The sequence below is a fragment of the Ricinus communis genome, chromosome 8, assembly GCF_019578655.1.
Source record: "Ricinus communis isolate WT05 ecotype wild-type chromosome 8, ASM1957865v1, whole genome shotgun sequence".
NCBI lineage: Eukaryota > Viridiplantae > Streptophyta > Magnoliopsida > Malpighiales > Euphorbiaceae > Ricinus > Ricinus communis.
Genome location: NC_063263.1, coordinates 21,247,500 through 21,265,699, shown reverse-complemented (window position 1 = coordinate 21,265,699; position 18,200 = coordinate 21,247,500). Strand labels below are relative to the sequence as shown.

At 32.8% G+C, this 18,200-nt stretch overlaps 1 protein-coding gene across 2 annotated transcripts; it reads right to left on the bottom strand.

Moving 5' to 3' along the window:
- Window positions 1-11,876: 11,876 nt before the first annotated feature.
- LOC8271152 (leucine-rich repeat protein 1) lies at window positions 11,877-17,640 on the bottom strand. Of its 2 annotated transcripts, XM_015725999.3 has the most exons (7): window positions 17,215-17,640; window positions 16,109-16,180; window positions 15,763-15,906; window positions 15,262-15,333; window positions 15,051-15,122; window positions 12,441-12,537; window positions 11,877-12,221 (listed from the first exon to the last, which is right to left on the bottom strand). In XM_015725999.3, exons 1-6 carry the CDS (start codon window positions 17,451-17,453, stop codon window positions 12,486-12,488), a joined length of 651 nt encoding a protein of 216 aa, XP_015581485.1. In that variant the 5' UTR covers window positions 17,454-17,640; the 3' UTR covers window positions 11,877-12,221; window positions 12,441-12,485. The 2 variants fall into 2 exon arrangements, with proteins under 2 accessions (XP_015581485.1, XP_002530200.1); XM_002530154.4 differs by lacking the exon at window positions 12,441-12,537 and having other exon boundaries at window positions 17,215-17,634.
- Between the last annotated feature and the right edge of the window lie 560 nt (window positions 17,641-18,200).

The window sequence follows — 18,200 nt, the reverse complement described above, 5'->3', positions numbered from 1 at the left end:
CGCATTTCTTCAAGGTTCTCTATCTGAAGATGTATATGACCCAACCACCTGGCTTCATTAATCCTAATCATCCTTATCATGTTTGCAAACTTCAGAAAGCCATCTATGGCCTCAAATAGGCACCTCGTGCATGGTATTATGAACTTTGGCAATTTTTAGTTAACTTTGGCTTTGTTAACTCTGTGGCAGACACCTCTCTCTTCATCTTCAAACATGGCAGCACATTGCTCTATCTCCTAGTCTATGTGGACGATATCATTGTGACTGGCAATGAAGCTCTCACTATTCACCAATTCATTGGCAAGCTTGCAACTTGGTTTTCTCTAAAGGACCTTGGCCAATTAACATACTTTCTTGGCGTGGAAGTCCTGCCCAATTCCCAAAGGCTGTTTCTGTCTCAACGGCAATACATCAAAGATCTCCTTGTCCGCACACACATGGCTGAAGCTAAACCCGTTGCCATTCCACTTGCTATTGATACTCAACTCAACCTTCACTCGGGTACTGCTCTATCTGATCCAACTGAATTTCGGGCTACTGTTGGTAGCCTCCAATATTTGTCTCTCACTCGCCCAGATGTTGCCTATTCTGTTAATAAACTATCTCAGTTCATGCACAAACCTACTACTGATCATTGGTCTGCTACCAAATGTCTGTTATGCTACCTTGGTGGCACTATTAATTATGGTATAATGCTTCATTGCGTTTCTCCTCTCTCTTCATGCTTTTTCAGATTCAGATTGGACCAATAACAAGGATGATTATACCTCCACTAGTGCCTACATTGTTTACCTTGGCCGCAATCCCATCTCCTGGAGTTTCAAGAAGCAACGCACTGTGGCTCGCTCCTCTACTGAGGCCGAGTATCGCTCCGTGGCAACAATAGCAGCAGAAATTCGCTGGGTCTGCTCCTTACCCAGTGAACTAGGACTATCTCTTCCTCAAGTTCCAGCCATCTATTATGACAAAATTAGTGCTATACACCTATGCTCCAACCCAGTGTTTCATTCTCGCATGAAACATGTTGCTTTGGATTTCCATTTCATCCGTGAACAAGTTTAGGGTGGTACACTACGTGTTTCTCATGTCTCATCTGCTAATCAGCTTGCTGATGCACTCACTAAACCTCTGTCTTGCACTCGCTTCCTCACATTTTGAGACAAGATTGGTCTGTCCTCTCAGTCGTCCATCTTGTGGGGGCATGATAAAGATAAAGCAGCTGAAATATCTTAGCTTTATATTTTCTGTTATTTTATTATAACTTAAACTCATCATAAGTTGTATCTCTTATCTTGTACAGCTCAGTTAGTTAAATTGTATAGAACTCTTCAATGTATTATAAATACAGCCTTTACCATCAATAAAATATAGCAAAATTCTTCTTCTTAAACACATCTTTTCAGTTGATGCATTGTTGGTGACTCAACTCTAGGAGAGCTTCTTTTATAGGAAACTTATAAGGGACTTTTACAGCTCGAAACTAGATTCTTAGGTGTAAGTTTGGTAGGTGGAGTAACTGTTTTGCTGTTAGTGAGATGAATAGACTAATTTTGACGAGTTATCATTGTAGAATTTTCAAGTTGTTTTGTGTTTAGGAAACCTGTGACAAAAGGGAAATCTTTTTCATTGAAATCACATGCCTAGAGATATATTTTTCTTGTACTGCTGAGATATTTATAACTTTTGTGTAATTCACTATATCCAAGAAATACATATTTAGATATATAAAATTGAAACTTGTGTGTCAGATAGGGTCTTAGACAAGGGAAACGTGCATAACTAAATGTTTTTCGATGATAGGGTCTTAAAAATGGGCTGCTCTTGACGTTTTTCAATGGTGGGAGTCCATTGTCGATGTCGCATTCGCAAAATAAGGCTAGCAAGTGGCTAGTTGGTAGAAAGGAGCGATGATTATGGAAAAAATGGGTGAGAAATGGTGGAGGGGAGGCTGATATGCAGGAAGAAGAAGAAGAAAAGAGACAGGGCTGATGATTTGGTTTATTTTTTTCGAAAAAGATGCACATTGATCGTTTAAAAAAAACTTAGCTATAGAAAAAGCCTCCAAAACTAATATTTGCTCAACTTTCTCTTTTTATAATTATACATACATATATTTAATTATTACTTCAATAATTTAACACTAACCTTAGACTTATAATAATAATAATAATAATAATAATAATAATAATAATAATAATAATAACCCTATACAATAAATAAATAATAATATTTAAATTAAATCCAAGTTTAGTTGAAAAATAAGTATTTAAGTAAAGCAAATTTTAAAATTTTTTAAATCAAGAAAATATATTTATTTGTAAAAATAAATAATAGAACAACTCAAGTAATGCATTTCGGTACTCGATTATTTAATTAAAATTATTTAGTGCTTGAAATTGATATCGAAATTATTTATTTATCAAAATACCTCCGAAAAATAATAAAATAAAAATTTAAAAATTATAGGGTATTAGACTACTCTAATCCTATTTGTAATGATCCAGAATCAAATCACATTTGAGATATCGTCTGTTTTAGCCCCTCACTGAGCTCATAATTTTATCCCCTTGGTGGATTTGAGAATTTTCGAAGAGGTCCCCCATTCTGAAGTTTTTTTGAATATCGTCTGCTTTGGTGCCCCACCAAGCTCACAATTTTGTCCTCTTGGTGGATTTGAGAATTTTCAAGGAGGTCACTCATTCTGAATCTTTTTTGAATATCGTCTGCTTTGGTGCCCCACCAAGCTCACAATTTTCTCCTCTTGGTAGATTTGAGAACTTTCCAGGAAATCATCCATTCTGAGATTTCTTTGAACCCAACACATTTAACATTGGAATTCCTATAACTCCACAACCAAACAACCAAAAGACACCTCATGTGATTAGTTACAACTCTTTACATATATATCACCAACCATTTCGTGTCTTATTTCAATGTGCAATTCGATTCATTCATGTAACCTCGTACCTTAGAATGTTACCATCCTAAAAGTCTGCTAGAAGCCGCTTCTTGTCCAGGCATCATATCTTTCCCATGATGTCCACTTTTTGCCCTCATCGAACCGCTTCTCTAAGCTAGGCTTTTCATAAATCGTCATGAAATAATTTCGTAAAATATCTTAGCAGCTTATAACTTTAACTTGAAATTCATGTACTCCGGGGCGCATCAATGAATAAGCCATTTGAAAATATAACTTAATAAATTTCTAAAGAGAAATATTTTAAAATTAGTTTATAAAATTAAAAATTGAATATAAAATATATGAGCATAATGGAAGCTAGCACCAATGCTAATAGATTCTAATTAGCTCTATTAGCTTTATTATATTTTTCCTAAATAATAGCATTATTACATAGTTGTTTGTTCTTTAAAAAAAAAAAAATCATAATTGCCTATTTTATTAACTCAATTTCTTAAAAGAATTAAATTTTTTAAAAAAATTCATAATATTTTTCTTTTCTAAAATCGATAGTACAGTGGCATAAGAACTCTTTTAATTCTCACAAGTTACTCTGTCTTTTTAGCAAATTTATTATTTCATGTTGAATGTAATAATTATTTTTAATTAAAATTAAAAAGCTTCATATGTGTAACTTGCCTAAACCCTCCAAAGATGAAGTCACCCCTGTTAGACTAAATATAAAAAAAAGATAAAATTTAAAATAAATTCCATACTAATAAAGATAAAATATTTTATAAGATTATTTTATTTAATTTTCTCTAATATCTTCTATCTTTATAATTTTCTTTTTTAAATGATTCAAAGAACAATATTAATTTCATCTGAATGAATTCCATATTATTATTTAACATATAAAATATATAAATCCATTTGTAAATAATATGAAATACTATAAATTTCAATCAAAGATAGGATTAGTATTTGTCATTTTAAAACGTATTAATAGTAATAGATTTGAGATTTTAAAAAGTACTAAATAAAAAGAAAGTTTATTTGACGCATGTTCCACCGATTCATTTCTATTACAGAAAGTATAATTATTATAAAATTATTTTGCAATGTCATTTTTTCATGCCAATCACTTATTGATAACTAAATTTAGCTTGAATACTTACAATAAGTTTTTTTATTTTATATAATAATTTATTGATTTTAAATTTATATATATTATTACTTTAAAAATATTAATTTATAATATTTTAGTAATTTTATTTTTAAACTTAATAAATTAATAATTTTAATATTTAATAATTTATTGATTCACTGAATATATCAATTATAAAAATACTGACTGCATATACTAAATAGACAACATAATCAAATTAATCCATGTAAGAAAAACTTATAAAAGCCTAAACTATTACGATCCAATTAATTTTAATAAAATTAATGAATCTTAAAGATCTTATTCCAAACAAAGTCCTAAATATCAAAATCATAACTTCTTTTTTTTTTTTTACCAATACATTTTCTTCCTTTTTGTTGGGCAATTCCACCGTTGTCTTATCAACAAGCCATAACCTTATTATCTTTATTCATAGAGATTGAATTAATGATTTGATTATTCCCATTCAGTGATTTCGACGTCACACTATTTTTTTCACAATTACTTGTCAACTTTGTCAGTGTATAGAAAGTTAGTGAGAAGTTTATGTCATTTGAGAGAGGATCCTTCCTTTCCAAAAGGCTAAATGCTTTTCTGTTTTCACAATAATAGGATTCCTGTTAGGAGAAACGCCAAGAAGCAGGGCCAAGTTAAATCATAAACATAGAGCCTTGCTTACAAAGAATCACAGGAGCAACCCAAGATAAAGAAAAGAATTCATATGCCCACAGTAGAAAAGAAAAGAAATTATATTATGAATATGAGGTTTCACATTAAATACATAGTTAAAATATTAAACTAATTAGACGTTGACATGTTATAAAAGATAATAACTAAAAGAAAATCACAATCCATATTAATGTTTTCGTGGCAGGAAGGAAAAACTTAAATGTAAAACTAAAAAGGTTTAGTTACTTGTTTGATCCTGAATTTGCAACTTTTTTCTTTTCAGTTTTATTTAATTCTACAAAAGGTTTTAAAAGTATATGCAAACAACATTTTAAAAAATAAAATTATTCGATGATATCCCTTCCGCCACTGTCATCCCACCCACCATTGCCGAAGTACTATCCCTTCCGCCATATCACCATCTCTTCCTCTCACCATCGTCCCAAGAAGAAAGCCTAAATCCCAATCAATACAAGCATCTAGCCCCACCAATTTCAGTTGGATTATTTTCTTATTCCTTTTCAATTGGTTCCGGTTGTGTATTGCCGACTTCTTCTATGAAAAACTTCAAATCTTTAATTTAGTCAATTCAATTCTTTGACATTCTCTAATTGATTTCACTTTGGTATTGCTCAATTATAACAAGATCTGATTTTGCATAGAGTGTCCTTGACTTAACTCGGTTAACACATCGTGTTCTCTAGTTTTCCTTCACCAGCGTCGTCGTACCAGGTGTACTATGGCAGTTGTTAAGATTTCTAGCAATAGTAACTCGATGATAATTCAATAATTTAGTAATCTCTGAAATATTATTTGGGATTAAATAATGATATGTAGGTAAATTGTTGAGACGCTAAGGTTGTATCTAGACATTTTCAGTACCAGAAAACTCTAAGCGAATTTTTATCATTATACTAGGAGGTAGATATGAACCCTAAAATTTCAATGTGGAAGGCATAAAACCAAAGCTCGATAAAGAGGAAAATGGGTGAAAATAGTGGAGAATGACAAAACGCACCATTCTAATTTAGTTTATGGAACAGTGCGTTTGAGAAAGGGCTTATGGTGCACACGTATGCAGGACTTGCCTGAAAATGTTGTCAGATAATGTTTTTAAAGAAAAATCATTACTCGCATATATTTTTCAGTTTTCTTATAGAATTGGATAAAATTGAAATAAATAGATAATTATGCCAATTAAAAATTATCCACTAGAGCTATTGACTTAAAACACCAGTTTAATTATATAATTATAGTAGAACATTTCCAAGAAATTAACTTTCAAACTCGAAGCATGGGCAAAGCAGCTCAACATACAGGGTAAATTAAATATGTAGTTACATGAAGCAATTAAGAAAAATTTATGGTCTTGTTACATATACTTCTATTTTTTAGAAAGTATATTTTATGAAGAAGTTGAACTTTTAATGAAGTTACTTTTCAGGAATTTGAAATTAAATATGTTTAATGCATAATATAACTTCTTGGAAAATAAACATTCTATTAGTTTATACATATGCTTAAAAGACAACGATGTCCATGATAACATAATTTGTATATCATCGGGTAATATATACATAATTAATAATTTAACGAAAATAAAGAATTTATATACCCATAGTGCATGGGTCAAAAAAAGCTCTCTAAGCCAAACAACGACGGGAAAGGAAGATCCTTGGAAGAAACGGATATGCTTGAAAGGAGTATGAATATATGAATAAAGTTAAGATTGATGGTGCCTTAGTTGATCTTCCTTATCCCATGCATGGTAATGGGATGGAGATGGAGGGAATTGAAATTACTGATCCTGTTGATCTTAATATTGGTGATCCTACGGATCTTTCTGATCATAGTATGGTTGAGCCAATTTCTTTCGGAGATAAATTGATTAGTGCACTTAGTAAACGGTACCAAGGACAGAAGGCGATTTGGTATCTAATGATGAGAATAACAAGTTTATTGATGAAGGCGAGGATGATTGTCCCGTTATTGCTAGGACTAAACATGATAAGATCCGTCTACATAAACCTTGGCAACAGACCTTAATAATAAAATTTATAGGGAGGAAGATTGGATATAGATATATGGTGAGAAGGATTCGTGAATTATGGAAGCCTAAATCCTCTATGGATGTGATGATTATTGAGAATGAGTATTCTATTAGCAAAATTTTATTCAGTGGAGGATTATAATTATGCTTTACACGAGGATCCTTGGTTGGTGGTTGACCATTTATCTTACAGTGAGAAAATGGTGCCTTAATTTTAATCCAAAAGTGGCTCCTACTAAGTTTCTTTCAGTTTGGATCCAATTCCCTTGCTTACGGATTGAGTACTATGATTATGCTTTTCTCAGGAAAGTTGGCTCGCTTGTAGGGAAGTCAATTAAGATTCATGCTAATACCTCTGAAGTCACCAGGGGTAAATTTGCTCGTCTGTGTATGGAAGTGGATATTAAAAAACCTTTGCTTCGAAGTTTAACTTAAGATGTCGAATTCATAAAATTATAACCATATGAAAGTTCAATGTTCAGATAATCAAAGTAAACTAGATGTTGCGCTAGTCAATGGGATGTTGCTGCTGTTCGACGTGGTGTGGAGGATGATGGGGGTAATTTGGTAAATCTATAGGTTTTGGAAGATTATGATCCTTAGATGCTTGCTCAATAGAAATCTATGAGAGCTAAGAGTTTATTACCTAAAAATCAGCAATCTAATCCAATCTCTCGTACAACTCCTAGAGAAGAAGGACATGCATGCTAAAAAGTACTCTTTTGCTCCTGGAAAATTTAGGATTGTTGTACTCCAAGTAAAAGACTATAATGGGCCAGGCCAGGAGAATCCGGAGTAATCTAGTAGTTTTGTGGGCTTTGATTTGCAGAATATTAAAACTCAAGTTCATTTGGGCTCACGACATTCTAAGAAGGGGAAAAGGCCCAATGTCCAGGTCCAACCCTTAGTCACTATTCATTTGGCTAATATTGGTCAATCTTCTTCTCCGATGGATATTTTGAGTTCTCCTAATTTGGAAAAAAATATAATATTGGGTCTCCACAAGCTGCTGCTTCTCATGAGCATGTGGTGGTGATGGGTGAACGAGGAAAGAAAAAGTGGTTTGAATGGTTGTAAACAAAGAGAACCTCTCTATGAGTGATGTATGTTTCTATAAATGATACTCTCCTTGTTCTTATTTTGAAAGTTACTCATTCTAAGAATATCAAGCAATTTAGACTGATTAACCTTTGTAATGTCATCTATAAGATCGTTACTGAGACTCTTGTGAACCACTTAAATGTTATTCTTCCATTTGTAGCTACGACTTAATGTAGTTTTGTCACTAGGCATCAAATAACATATAACATTGTGATTTTTTAATATTTTATTCATTCTATGAATAAGAAACGGTCAAGAGTTGGATGAATGATTGTGAAAATTGATCTGGAGAAAGCTTATGGCAAGCTTTCATGGGATTTTATCAGAGAAACTTTGTCGGATATTTATTTGGGTACCGATTGGATTAAAATATTATGGTTGTGTTTCTAGTTCAAAATTCTCTATGTTGTGGAATGGTGGAATGTCTAACAGCTTCATCTCGTCTTGCGGTGTTCATCGGGGCGATCCTATCATCCTGTATCTTTCTATTTTATGTATTAAGCGTTTATCTCATTTCATTAATCGAATTGTTGATACAAGGAGGTGAAGACCTATTTATCTATTAAGGAAACAGCCTGCATTAACCCATCTTTTCTATGCATATCATCTTGTACTTTCTGCGGAGGCTAGTATGGATCAAATGCACTCCTTGCTTGATTGTCTCAATGAGTTCTACGCAATTTCAAGCCTGAAGGTTATGACTAAATCTTCTTTATTTGTGTCGAGAAATGTTAATTCAGATGTGGCTGCCTCTCTGTCTAATATTTCAAGAATACCTCTAACTGTTTATCTTGGTTCATATTTTGGAGTGTCAACTATTCATGGGATTTTGAGCAGATCTTTTACTAACCTTTTTTATTAGGTTAGAGGTAGATTATCAGGTTAGAGGGCTAAACAGTTGACTTTTGCTGGAAGAACTACGCTTACACAATCCATTCTTACATCAATTCCATATTAATCAATGCAGACTATTCAAATTCCTTTGTCTATTATTGGTAAGCTTAAAAAGCATATGACAGTTTATTTGGGGAGGTGATGCTAAAAATAGACGAGTTAGTTTAGTTAATTGGAGAAAGGTGACTGCTTCTAAGCATGTTGGTGGCTTGGAAATTCGTGATTTGCATAGTACTGACCTCGCTTTCCTTGCTAAGCTTAGTTGGCGAGTCTTTAACAATGCTTCTAGCTTATGGGTACAAGTGATAAAAGCCAAGTATTTTAAATCAGATCATTCTTTGAAGGCTCATATTCATAAAACAGGTGCTTCATGCATTTGGCAAGGTATTTTGTAAAGTAGGTCATATCCTTGAAAAAGGTATTAGAGCTCAAGTTACTAATGGTAAAAATACCCTATTTGGCTTTAGCCATCAATTATGGAGGTCCTTCTGATCATAGTAATGTCTTGTAATATTACTGTAGTGGAGCAATTTTGTAAAGTTGCAGATCATTGGACTCGGGGTATAGGCTGAAAGTGGAGCCATTTGTAGTAGTTTCTTCCACTTGCAATTGAGGCTATTCTCTCTTCTTTTATGATTATTAATGATCTGAATCTTAAAAGTGGCATTTTCTGGTTTGCTACTAACAATGGGATGTTTTCTATGAAGTCTGCTTATAATATTCAGAGTGCTGATCTTTCTACTCGTCATCGTCGAATTTGGAAGACTATTTAGAATCTTCATGTTCCTCAATGGGCAAATTCCTTTTGCTAGTTGGCTACTCATGCAAAGTTGATTTGCAATGTTCAACATGTTAAAAGAGGGTTTGCTTCTAATCCTTGTTGTAGTTTGTATATCACTCAAGATTTGTTATTCATATCCTAAAAGATTGCGCTTATACAAAGCAGATTTAGGAGTATTTCCTCTTTCCTAATTCTCCAATACTGTCTTCAAATCTTAATATTAAAAGTTGGCTTTGGCTCATTTTCTCTTCTAATCCTAGCATGTAGTTAGATTGTGTGTGGAAAGAGTTTTTTGCCTTAGCTATGTGGTGGGTTTAGAAGTGGCGATATAATAGGATTTTTAAATTGAGTGACTAGTTGTTTGAGAGCAAAATTAATTGGTTAGCGTCTAACTATAATGTATTTCTATCCCATGGCTCTTCTTCCTTTGTTTCCAGTGAAGGATGGTCAGATTAATTAGGTGGGAGTTTCTTCCTCTAGGTTGTATAAGTTTAATGCTGATGGAGGCAGTAAAGGAAACTCAGGGGAAGCTAGGGGTGGTGTAGTGATCAGAGATGAGATGAGGCGATGGTTGGCTGGATTAATGGTTAATATACCATATCGTTTTGTTATTCAAGCTAAATTATGGGCAATTTATCATGGGCTTTCTCTTGCTTGGATGTCATTAACGGGTACCACAGGCATAGCTGCATCATGCACCTAGCTTTACTCATTCAACAATAAAAATTTCAATTTTCTTTTGATGTCACATATCTGGCCGCCAGTCATTTGGGCGGACAGAGAAAAAAATTGTTTGACTATTTTAAAATCATTCAAAAATTTGAAATTTATTTTAAAATAAAAATTATTTATTTTTTAAAATATAAAATTAAAAAATTATAAATACTATATATAAATTTAAATAAAAAGTTTTCAGTATTAATAAATACTATATATAAATTTAAATAAAAAGTTTTCAGTATTAATAAATACTGTGGAGTGGATAAAGTGAAATCTCTTACATGGAAAGTACCAGCGAGCTTACAACTATCTCTCTTCTAGCAAAAGGAAAGGTGTTCAGATTAAAGTTTCTTAATTACTTTAGAAAAAAACGAGTAAATCAGTAATTTTCTCAAAAGTAAATTTGAGAAAATTAATTTATAAAAATTTAAAAAATAATATATAAAATAAAAAAAATTAAATATGTTAGTTCAACGTCCAACAGCAACTCTAAATATATTCGTTCGTAGTATCTGAGATGATGTGGTAGAAAATACTGTGATATTTGGTTCATTGAGGGTTTCCTCTCTTCCATCAATCCTGAGGACTGGTTTACAAAATACTGAACAAAATTGGAGACATAATAAGATGAGCTGTATACTGTCATTTCTTACTTGGGCCATCTGAAGAAGTCCGCAAGCTTCCTAATTTTTGAAAGAAATCCATCCTTCCAAGATAAATTTTGCAAAATGCGGGGGTCAGAACCCTATCTAATTACCATGGAGCTAAATTAATGGAATCTTCTCAACCTATTCCTTTCTGGTGTGCAGGCAGTATGGAGTGGATTACCCCTACAAAATGAGTCTCCATCCATCAAAACTTAACTTGTGATGCAGCAGTTTTTTGGAGATAAAAGGAGGCCATGGCTATGGAGTGGTTTCCGGGAACGATCAAGGACAGATAAATGGCATCTGCTTCCAAATGGATTGAACGGTAGATTTAGCTGAGATGGGTGAAATAAGATTTGCTCTTTTGCTTGCTCGCCAATTCAGGATACGAACAGGTCTAGGCAGAGACTGACAGTTTGTTGGCTATACAGCAGATTAAGAAAACAATGAAGGATTTGGCCTCTTGGCAAAAGATGTTCGCCCTTTGGTATTTTTTTTGGCCTAGGAAATTTGCTTGCTCTTCATTCATTTAAGCTAGAGTTTGTTTTTCTTGTAATAGACTGGAGCTGGTAGGGTTGGCAAAGGTCTTTCTCTCCAACCAATAGCTCATCCTGTTTCAGTTTAATGCAATTTATTTTCCTCTCAATAAAAAAAAAACATTTTCCAATATAAGCCTGACAGCGTATTCAAAAATCGAATTGAGCCGAACCGATCAATTTAATCAGTTGAATTAAGAACAGATTATCAGTTCGGTTCGATTAGCCCTAAATACCAAAAATTCACTCGAGGTTATCGACATGTACAATTAAAAATGCCAAAATGATTACTAAGATTTGGTTGTAAAAGCTAAGAAGGTTGTTAATTAATCAACTTAACGCAGAAAGGAAAAATAAATATATACAAAAATGAAGTTAAAAAGAGATAATAGGAATAATGAAAAATCAAGAGAAAGAAAAAAGAAAATATATTGGATTAACACGTTAAGTAAACCCCCTCCGCTAACATTATACCAAATACAAATTCCTGTCTTGATCGTAGAGCATAACAATACAGTTACAAATGCTAAAAGCATTAACAGGTCTCCAGCAATTTACAAATACTTATATATCAGGGATGGGATTGCATTTGGTTGATCCCATTAACACTGTCAGGTAATTCACTTTCAACTGTAGAAGTACACATGATTTGATACACAGCATGCAGTTTGCAGCTTCAGGTCTCATGAGCAATTTGTGTCGTAGCTCGCAAGTCCCAACAATTCTGGACCTTCCAGTCGAGGATTATTCTCAAAGCTACAGACAGCATAACAAAATTAAAAGGTCACTTCTTTTGCCACCGGTAAAATAATCTGGAGAACGCCTTCTCCACTATTTTTGACAAGACAAGAAAAAAAAGAAAAAAGAAAACAGAATGTTGCCAAAATCTATAACAAAATTCAAATGTAGTTCATCAGGATACCAGTGTAAGAAGAAAGCCAATAAATGGGTTACACGTAATAGTACAGGGAATACCTCCATCACCATCCCAGTGTTTAAAGCCAATAGTAGGGTTACACATTACAGTACTGGGAATGCCTTCATCACGTTCCAGTGTTTGAACCTAGGACCTCTAAATTAGAATAAAGAATTCAACAATAATCAATCCTTTGCTTCACTCGTGATTTTTCTACAAGTTTCATCATGAGAACAGTATGACAACTCTTGATTCTTATGATATTGCACTTTAATAACAAATCTTGATTCTAATCATAATCCACTTAATAAGCAGAGAAGTTTATAATATGCAAAATTTTTTCCAAACAAGGTGGTCAAAGAAGTGTCACAATGATCAGCTTTGATCAACACCAGCCCACAATAAGAAAATGTTTGTAAGCAGTAAGAAGTTTCTGGTTCAAACAGATGATTTTGCACAATGAATTAAGACTCAGCCAGGTGATAATAAATAACTCAGGTCGTCTTAAACATACATCATAGAACAGAGATGTTACTGAAATGTCCCATTTGTTTTACAGTCAACTAAACTGCTCCAGACTAAATTCTATTCTGTTACAGTACCAGAAAAGTTCCAGAGGACAAAACAAAAATTTAAATATTGCCCCTTCAAATAATGGTAATCACCCTTTTACGAAAAGGATAACCTATACTTGCCCTTCTTTCCAGGATCAAAAATTTTAGAACTCTAAAGATCTAAAAAGGAAAAACAAAGATCTCGAATTCACAAATAATTAATAAAGATATTCAAGGTATGAACATGTGGACCATCAGAGATTCTACAAGGATAATATAGCACAATCATGTATGTAGTTAACAGCTGCTGAAGATAAACAATGCGAGTTCAATCAAATCACCACAGTAATATAAGTGTTATACTAAAACATTAATTCTTGAAGACAACTCCAAGAGCTTTGACATAACATATGGATCTGGAAACGTTAAAAAGAAAAAAAAAAACGATTTTGGTGCCGCTAATCTACAAATACCCACCACATAACCCAATTTCCTAATGTTACAACAAGCTCAGTTCCACAACAGAACCAAAATCACTGACAGAGTTCCTATTATATCTTATAAGTAAAACAAGTAATACATATCCCCAGAACTGGATCTGAAGAAAGTCTTAAATGCTTATTATACTATATATATTATATATTAATATATATTAATTTAATTTAATATTATTATATATAAATATTATATATATAAATTATATATATATTTATTACATATAAATATTGCATATATTATTATTATATATTTTTATATTTTTATATTTTAATACACAACTGCACCTAAACACTTTGGATATTTAATGGCTTTGTTGCTGGGATCCAAGATTTTGAAGCGTGTTTTATAGAATGAATTGATTGTTTTCGGAATAAAAATAGAAAAAAAAAAATTAACAAAACCAAAATGGTATTCCAAGAACTGCATCCATTCCCAATTCTAAACACACTAAGTATGGCTTTAGTCATATGCTGTTATATCATTCAGTTTGAATATACTTCCCAAACCTGGTGCTCAGAATACATTAACAATTAACTAAACAACTTATTAGAACTAATCAAGATCTGAATAGACTTACAAGCTAAGCAGACACAAAAGAAACTAAATTAACTAGCTGCAGGAGCCAAGGATAGAGACCCACAATAACAGATTAATACCTTCATGCCTTAGAGATGCTCCTTGTACATTTCCTTAAAATTATATTAGGGCCCTCTGGCGCTAGAGAATTGACATAAAAAACTTTGGAACTGGTCAAGCTGGATTCTGTAATTACTCCAGTAATTTGAAACTCTTTGAAGTACAGCTATTAAGGCCTTAGCATAGTCTTACAGTATTCATTTTTTAAAAAGAAAAAGGAAAGAGAGAAAAAGACACTTGACACATCACAGAAGGATAAAGTGTTACGATCTTATAAAGCTATCTTCATTCTTTTTATCCTAAGGGCAATTTCTGCCAAAAGAATCTTTAGAATTAGCATAAAGGAGGGGCAACAAGGGTCATGCTCAGGTGCAACTTAACTAGAGTTATAAGCCCAAGCTTTGCCTGACAATCCGCAAGAATAAAAGCCAAAAGCCCCGTTACTTTAGGACAAACCAGCAATTTTAACATGTAGAGAAAGAGATCACATTCAGTAGGCTTTTTTAGTGTCAGCCCAGATTTTTCTAGACCAAGATTGACCAGCCTTGTCAAACACAAAAGACATAGTTAACTAATCCCATAATTTCTGTCCAACCTTGTTTTCTTTCCTAGTTAACAAATCCCATAATATCTGCCTAGTCTTGTTTTTCAGATTGCAAATTAATCCCCAAAAGTAAATATACAAAAGGGAAAACCTTCAAACACAATCTTTGGACATATGAACCATCAAAGAAACAGCAAAGTTTAATAAGCAAAACTTTTGTTAATGACAGCTTATCTACCCCTCAACTCCCTCTTTAGGAGCTAGCACAGATTTTTACTTGAAACAAGAATATCCAATTTATTAGACAAGCCAGCAAAAAGAATATAAACAGGGATCAAGGTGGCAAGCAAACATACAGATACAAACACATTCATGCATGGAACAATAGCAACAATAAGAATATCCAGAAATTAGATGAGCATATTAAAAGAACATACTTGTTCAAAGGAATATGCTCAAATGGACCGGTGGTAGGAATTGTTCCACATAAATCATTGTTTGAGACATCACTGAATAAAAAGGAAAAATTTAGCATGATGATGATTAGTCCAGAAAATTATGGAATGTGAATAAATAAGTACATATTTCACTCATCTTGAAACAAAATCAAAGATAGAACAGATAACAAGAGCAGGAGGAAATACTCACACAACTTTAAGGCTTGAAACACCAACAAGCTCCCTTGGGATTGGTCCAGTTAACCGATTATCATTAAGACGTCTGCCAACATAAAATAAATGAGAGAGGGGAAGCTATAGTTTGCATTACAAAACGATCCAAATTCTAAATACTAAAGGATACCCATGGAAGACGGATATTAGCTTAAATTATATGATGGTAAAATCATTTAACCAAGGACCAACATAGTTTCAGCCATCCAAATATGATGGATTAGCCATTCCAAGGAAAAGTAATTTTCCAACACAATTTCAGCCATCCAATTATGACTGTTAGCCATTCCAAGGAAAAGTAATTTTCTTGGCAGCATAAATTGACGAATTAGCATAAGTAAGCCTAACTTAACTATTTTTATATTTTTAAAAATAGCTTATTTACCAAATTTCCAAACCAAGAGAGAAAAAGACAGAAAGCGAAGGCTTGGTGCATTGTAATTATGCATCAAGTTCAATGAAAGTTGCATAAACTCACAAAAAGACTAGGGACTTCAGTTTCCCCAATGAGGGAGGAATGCTCCCTGAGATGTTGTTGTTGTATAAATCCAAGCTGATGAGACTCTTCAAGTTACCCAGCTCAGTAGGGATGCTTCCTTGAATGTTGTTTTTGTAGAGCTCCCTGCATCATGATAAATAAAAGATGTACTAACTTTAAAATAAACAAACCCTGAATTTTTAAGAAAAAACACTCTACTATATCAACTGAAACACAAATGCTACAGATTCCCTAATTAAGGGATAATTACAGTACTAAATTAAATAAGATGTTTCACCAATTAATTCTAAATACTACTGCAAGAAAACAAGTAGCAGAAACTTACAGATATTGCAAATGCTCTAACTTCCCAAGTTCAGGTACAAGATGTCCAGATAAGTTTGAGTTCCCCAAGTCCCTTTACAAAGCATGAAATTAAATAAATGTGACCGCATATCACATATGGACTTCAAAAAAAATAGAAATGCTGTAATAGGCATAAAAGTACAAAATTTTAAATGAGACAGCCTCACAGCCAGATAGTTATACAATCATTACCCACAAAAGATTTTTCTTTTGAATAAAGAAAAAGTAGAACAGAGTATATATAATTTTGCAAATTTAAGTACATGTCATGCCAACATTAAGAGTCTAGGCACCATGGTTTCTGTCACTGTACCCAGTAAAAGCCTATGCACCATGCCTCCTGTAAGATACCAGATAACCAGATGTTTCAAAGGAGAGAAAAATGAAAAGAAAATGCTTAAGAAACGTCTACCTCTCCCATCCCCAAACTATGCACATCCATTTAGTAGAAAGAGAATATAGTTGAGGAACATTTTATAGGTTGGGAAAAAAAGAAAATGATTAAAGTCCCCAGTTTCAATTAATGCAATAGTGCGACTAGCACAACTTTTCCCCTCTATATGTATAGGAAGTCTCATAATGTAGGTAGCAGCTAGACACTCTAAAGGAAATCTCTCATTTCTACAATCTCTAAACACAGTTATTACAATTCTACAATCTGTAAAAAAGTTTCAACAAAATCTAACATAACAATCATCAACCAAAAGCAGCAAGTACCTCCCAAAAATATAAACTTTTTGCCAGTTTACACAATAAAGTTGGTTAGTTGTGCATATGATAAATGAATAAAAGTACAAAAGAAAAAAGAAATCATTTTAATTTAGTTAATAAACAGAAAACTGAAACTAGCGATTCCATCGACATCAATCCAACCCAAAGCACCAAAACATGTGTGAATAATAGTCACAATAATAACATATAAAACCTACACAGGTAGAGCTATTATATTGATTTCAAACATAATCCTGTAAGCACTATCAGTATAATTAACAAAAACATAATCAGAATAGATCCAAATACAAAGCTTATAATGAAATAGCAATTTAAGAGAGAGGGAGAGAGAGGAAATGGGGTAAGATAAAATACAGTCTAGTAACGCGATTGTCCTGGTTACAGGTGATATGAAACCAAGTGCAAGGGTTGACAAGGGTCGGATCCCAGCTCTGGAGGACGTTATCCGGGTCAGACAGGCTTCTTCTAAGGGTATAGAGAGCGTCTCCTTCAGAGTTGGCATAAGCTAAGGAAACAAAAACAGTCAAAATTAAGAAAACTAGTGGTGGTACGCAAGTCGAAACATTCCACGGCGGCCTGGTGGTTGCCGACATCTGAGAAGGAGAAGCCAAGCGGTGCTGTGTTCTAGGGTTGGTTGGGGGTTTCAGTAATTGAGGGGGAGGACCGGAGGAGAAGGAGGAGAGAAAGTAAATGTTAGGTTAGAGAGAGAGAGTCAACTTGTTTGTATTATTGTTGTTATTATTATTAAGATGGTGAAAGAGGAAGATCGGCTTTGGGAATATAATTTTTCTAGAGTAAAACATGGGACACACACACACGCCCTTCTTTTCTACTTTCTCTTTTTCTTCTTTTCTTTGCTTTTCCTTTTATCCTTTTTCTTTTTTTCTCTTTTCCTTTCAAAAGAAATATAATTAAACTTGTCAATAATAGAGTTTTACTTTTTTTATTTATTCTTTTAGATTTCTTTATATATTAGAAATGGACTAGGAAATCTTATTTTAAATAGTTTAAAATTTTTAATTTTATAATTTAAAATTTTAAGAAAAAGTATTTATACAGTTTTTTAGAAACTGCATTATGATAAGTGTTCTATATATAAATTATGGCAGCATCATTTTTATTTTTTATTTCCATTCATCTTTCTATTGTTATAAAAATATAAATAATATTATAAATATAAAATTATTATCTTTTTCTGTGCCGCTTTTTAATTTTATTTTTATATTTAGTTAAAATCTATAAAATTTATGAAATTTTTTTATAAATTTAAAATTTATATACTTCACATAATGTAAAAGTTAACTTAAAATTCTAAATAATTAAATTTATATGGAATTAAA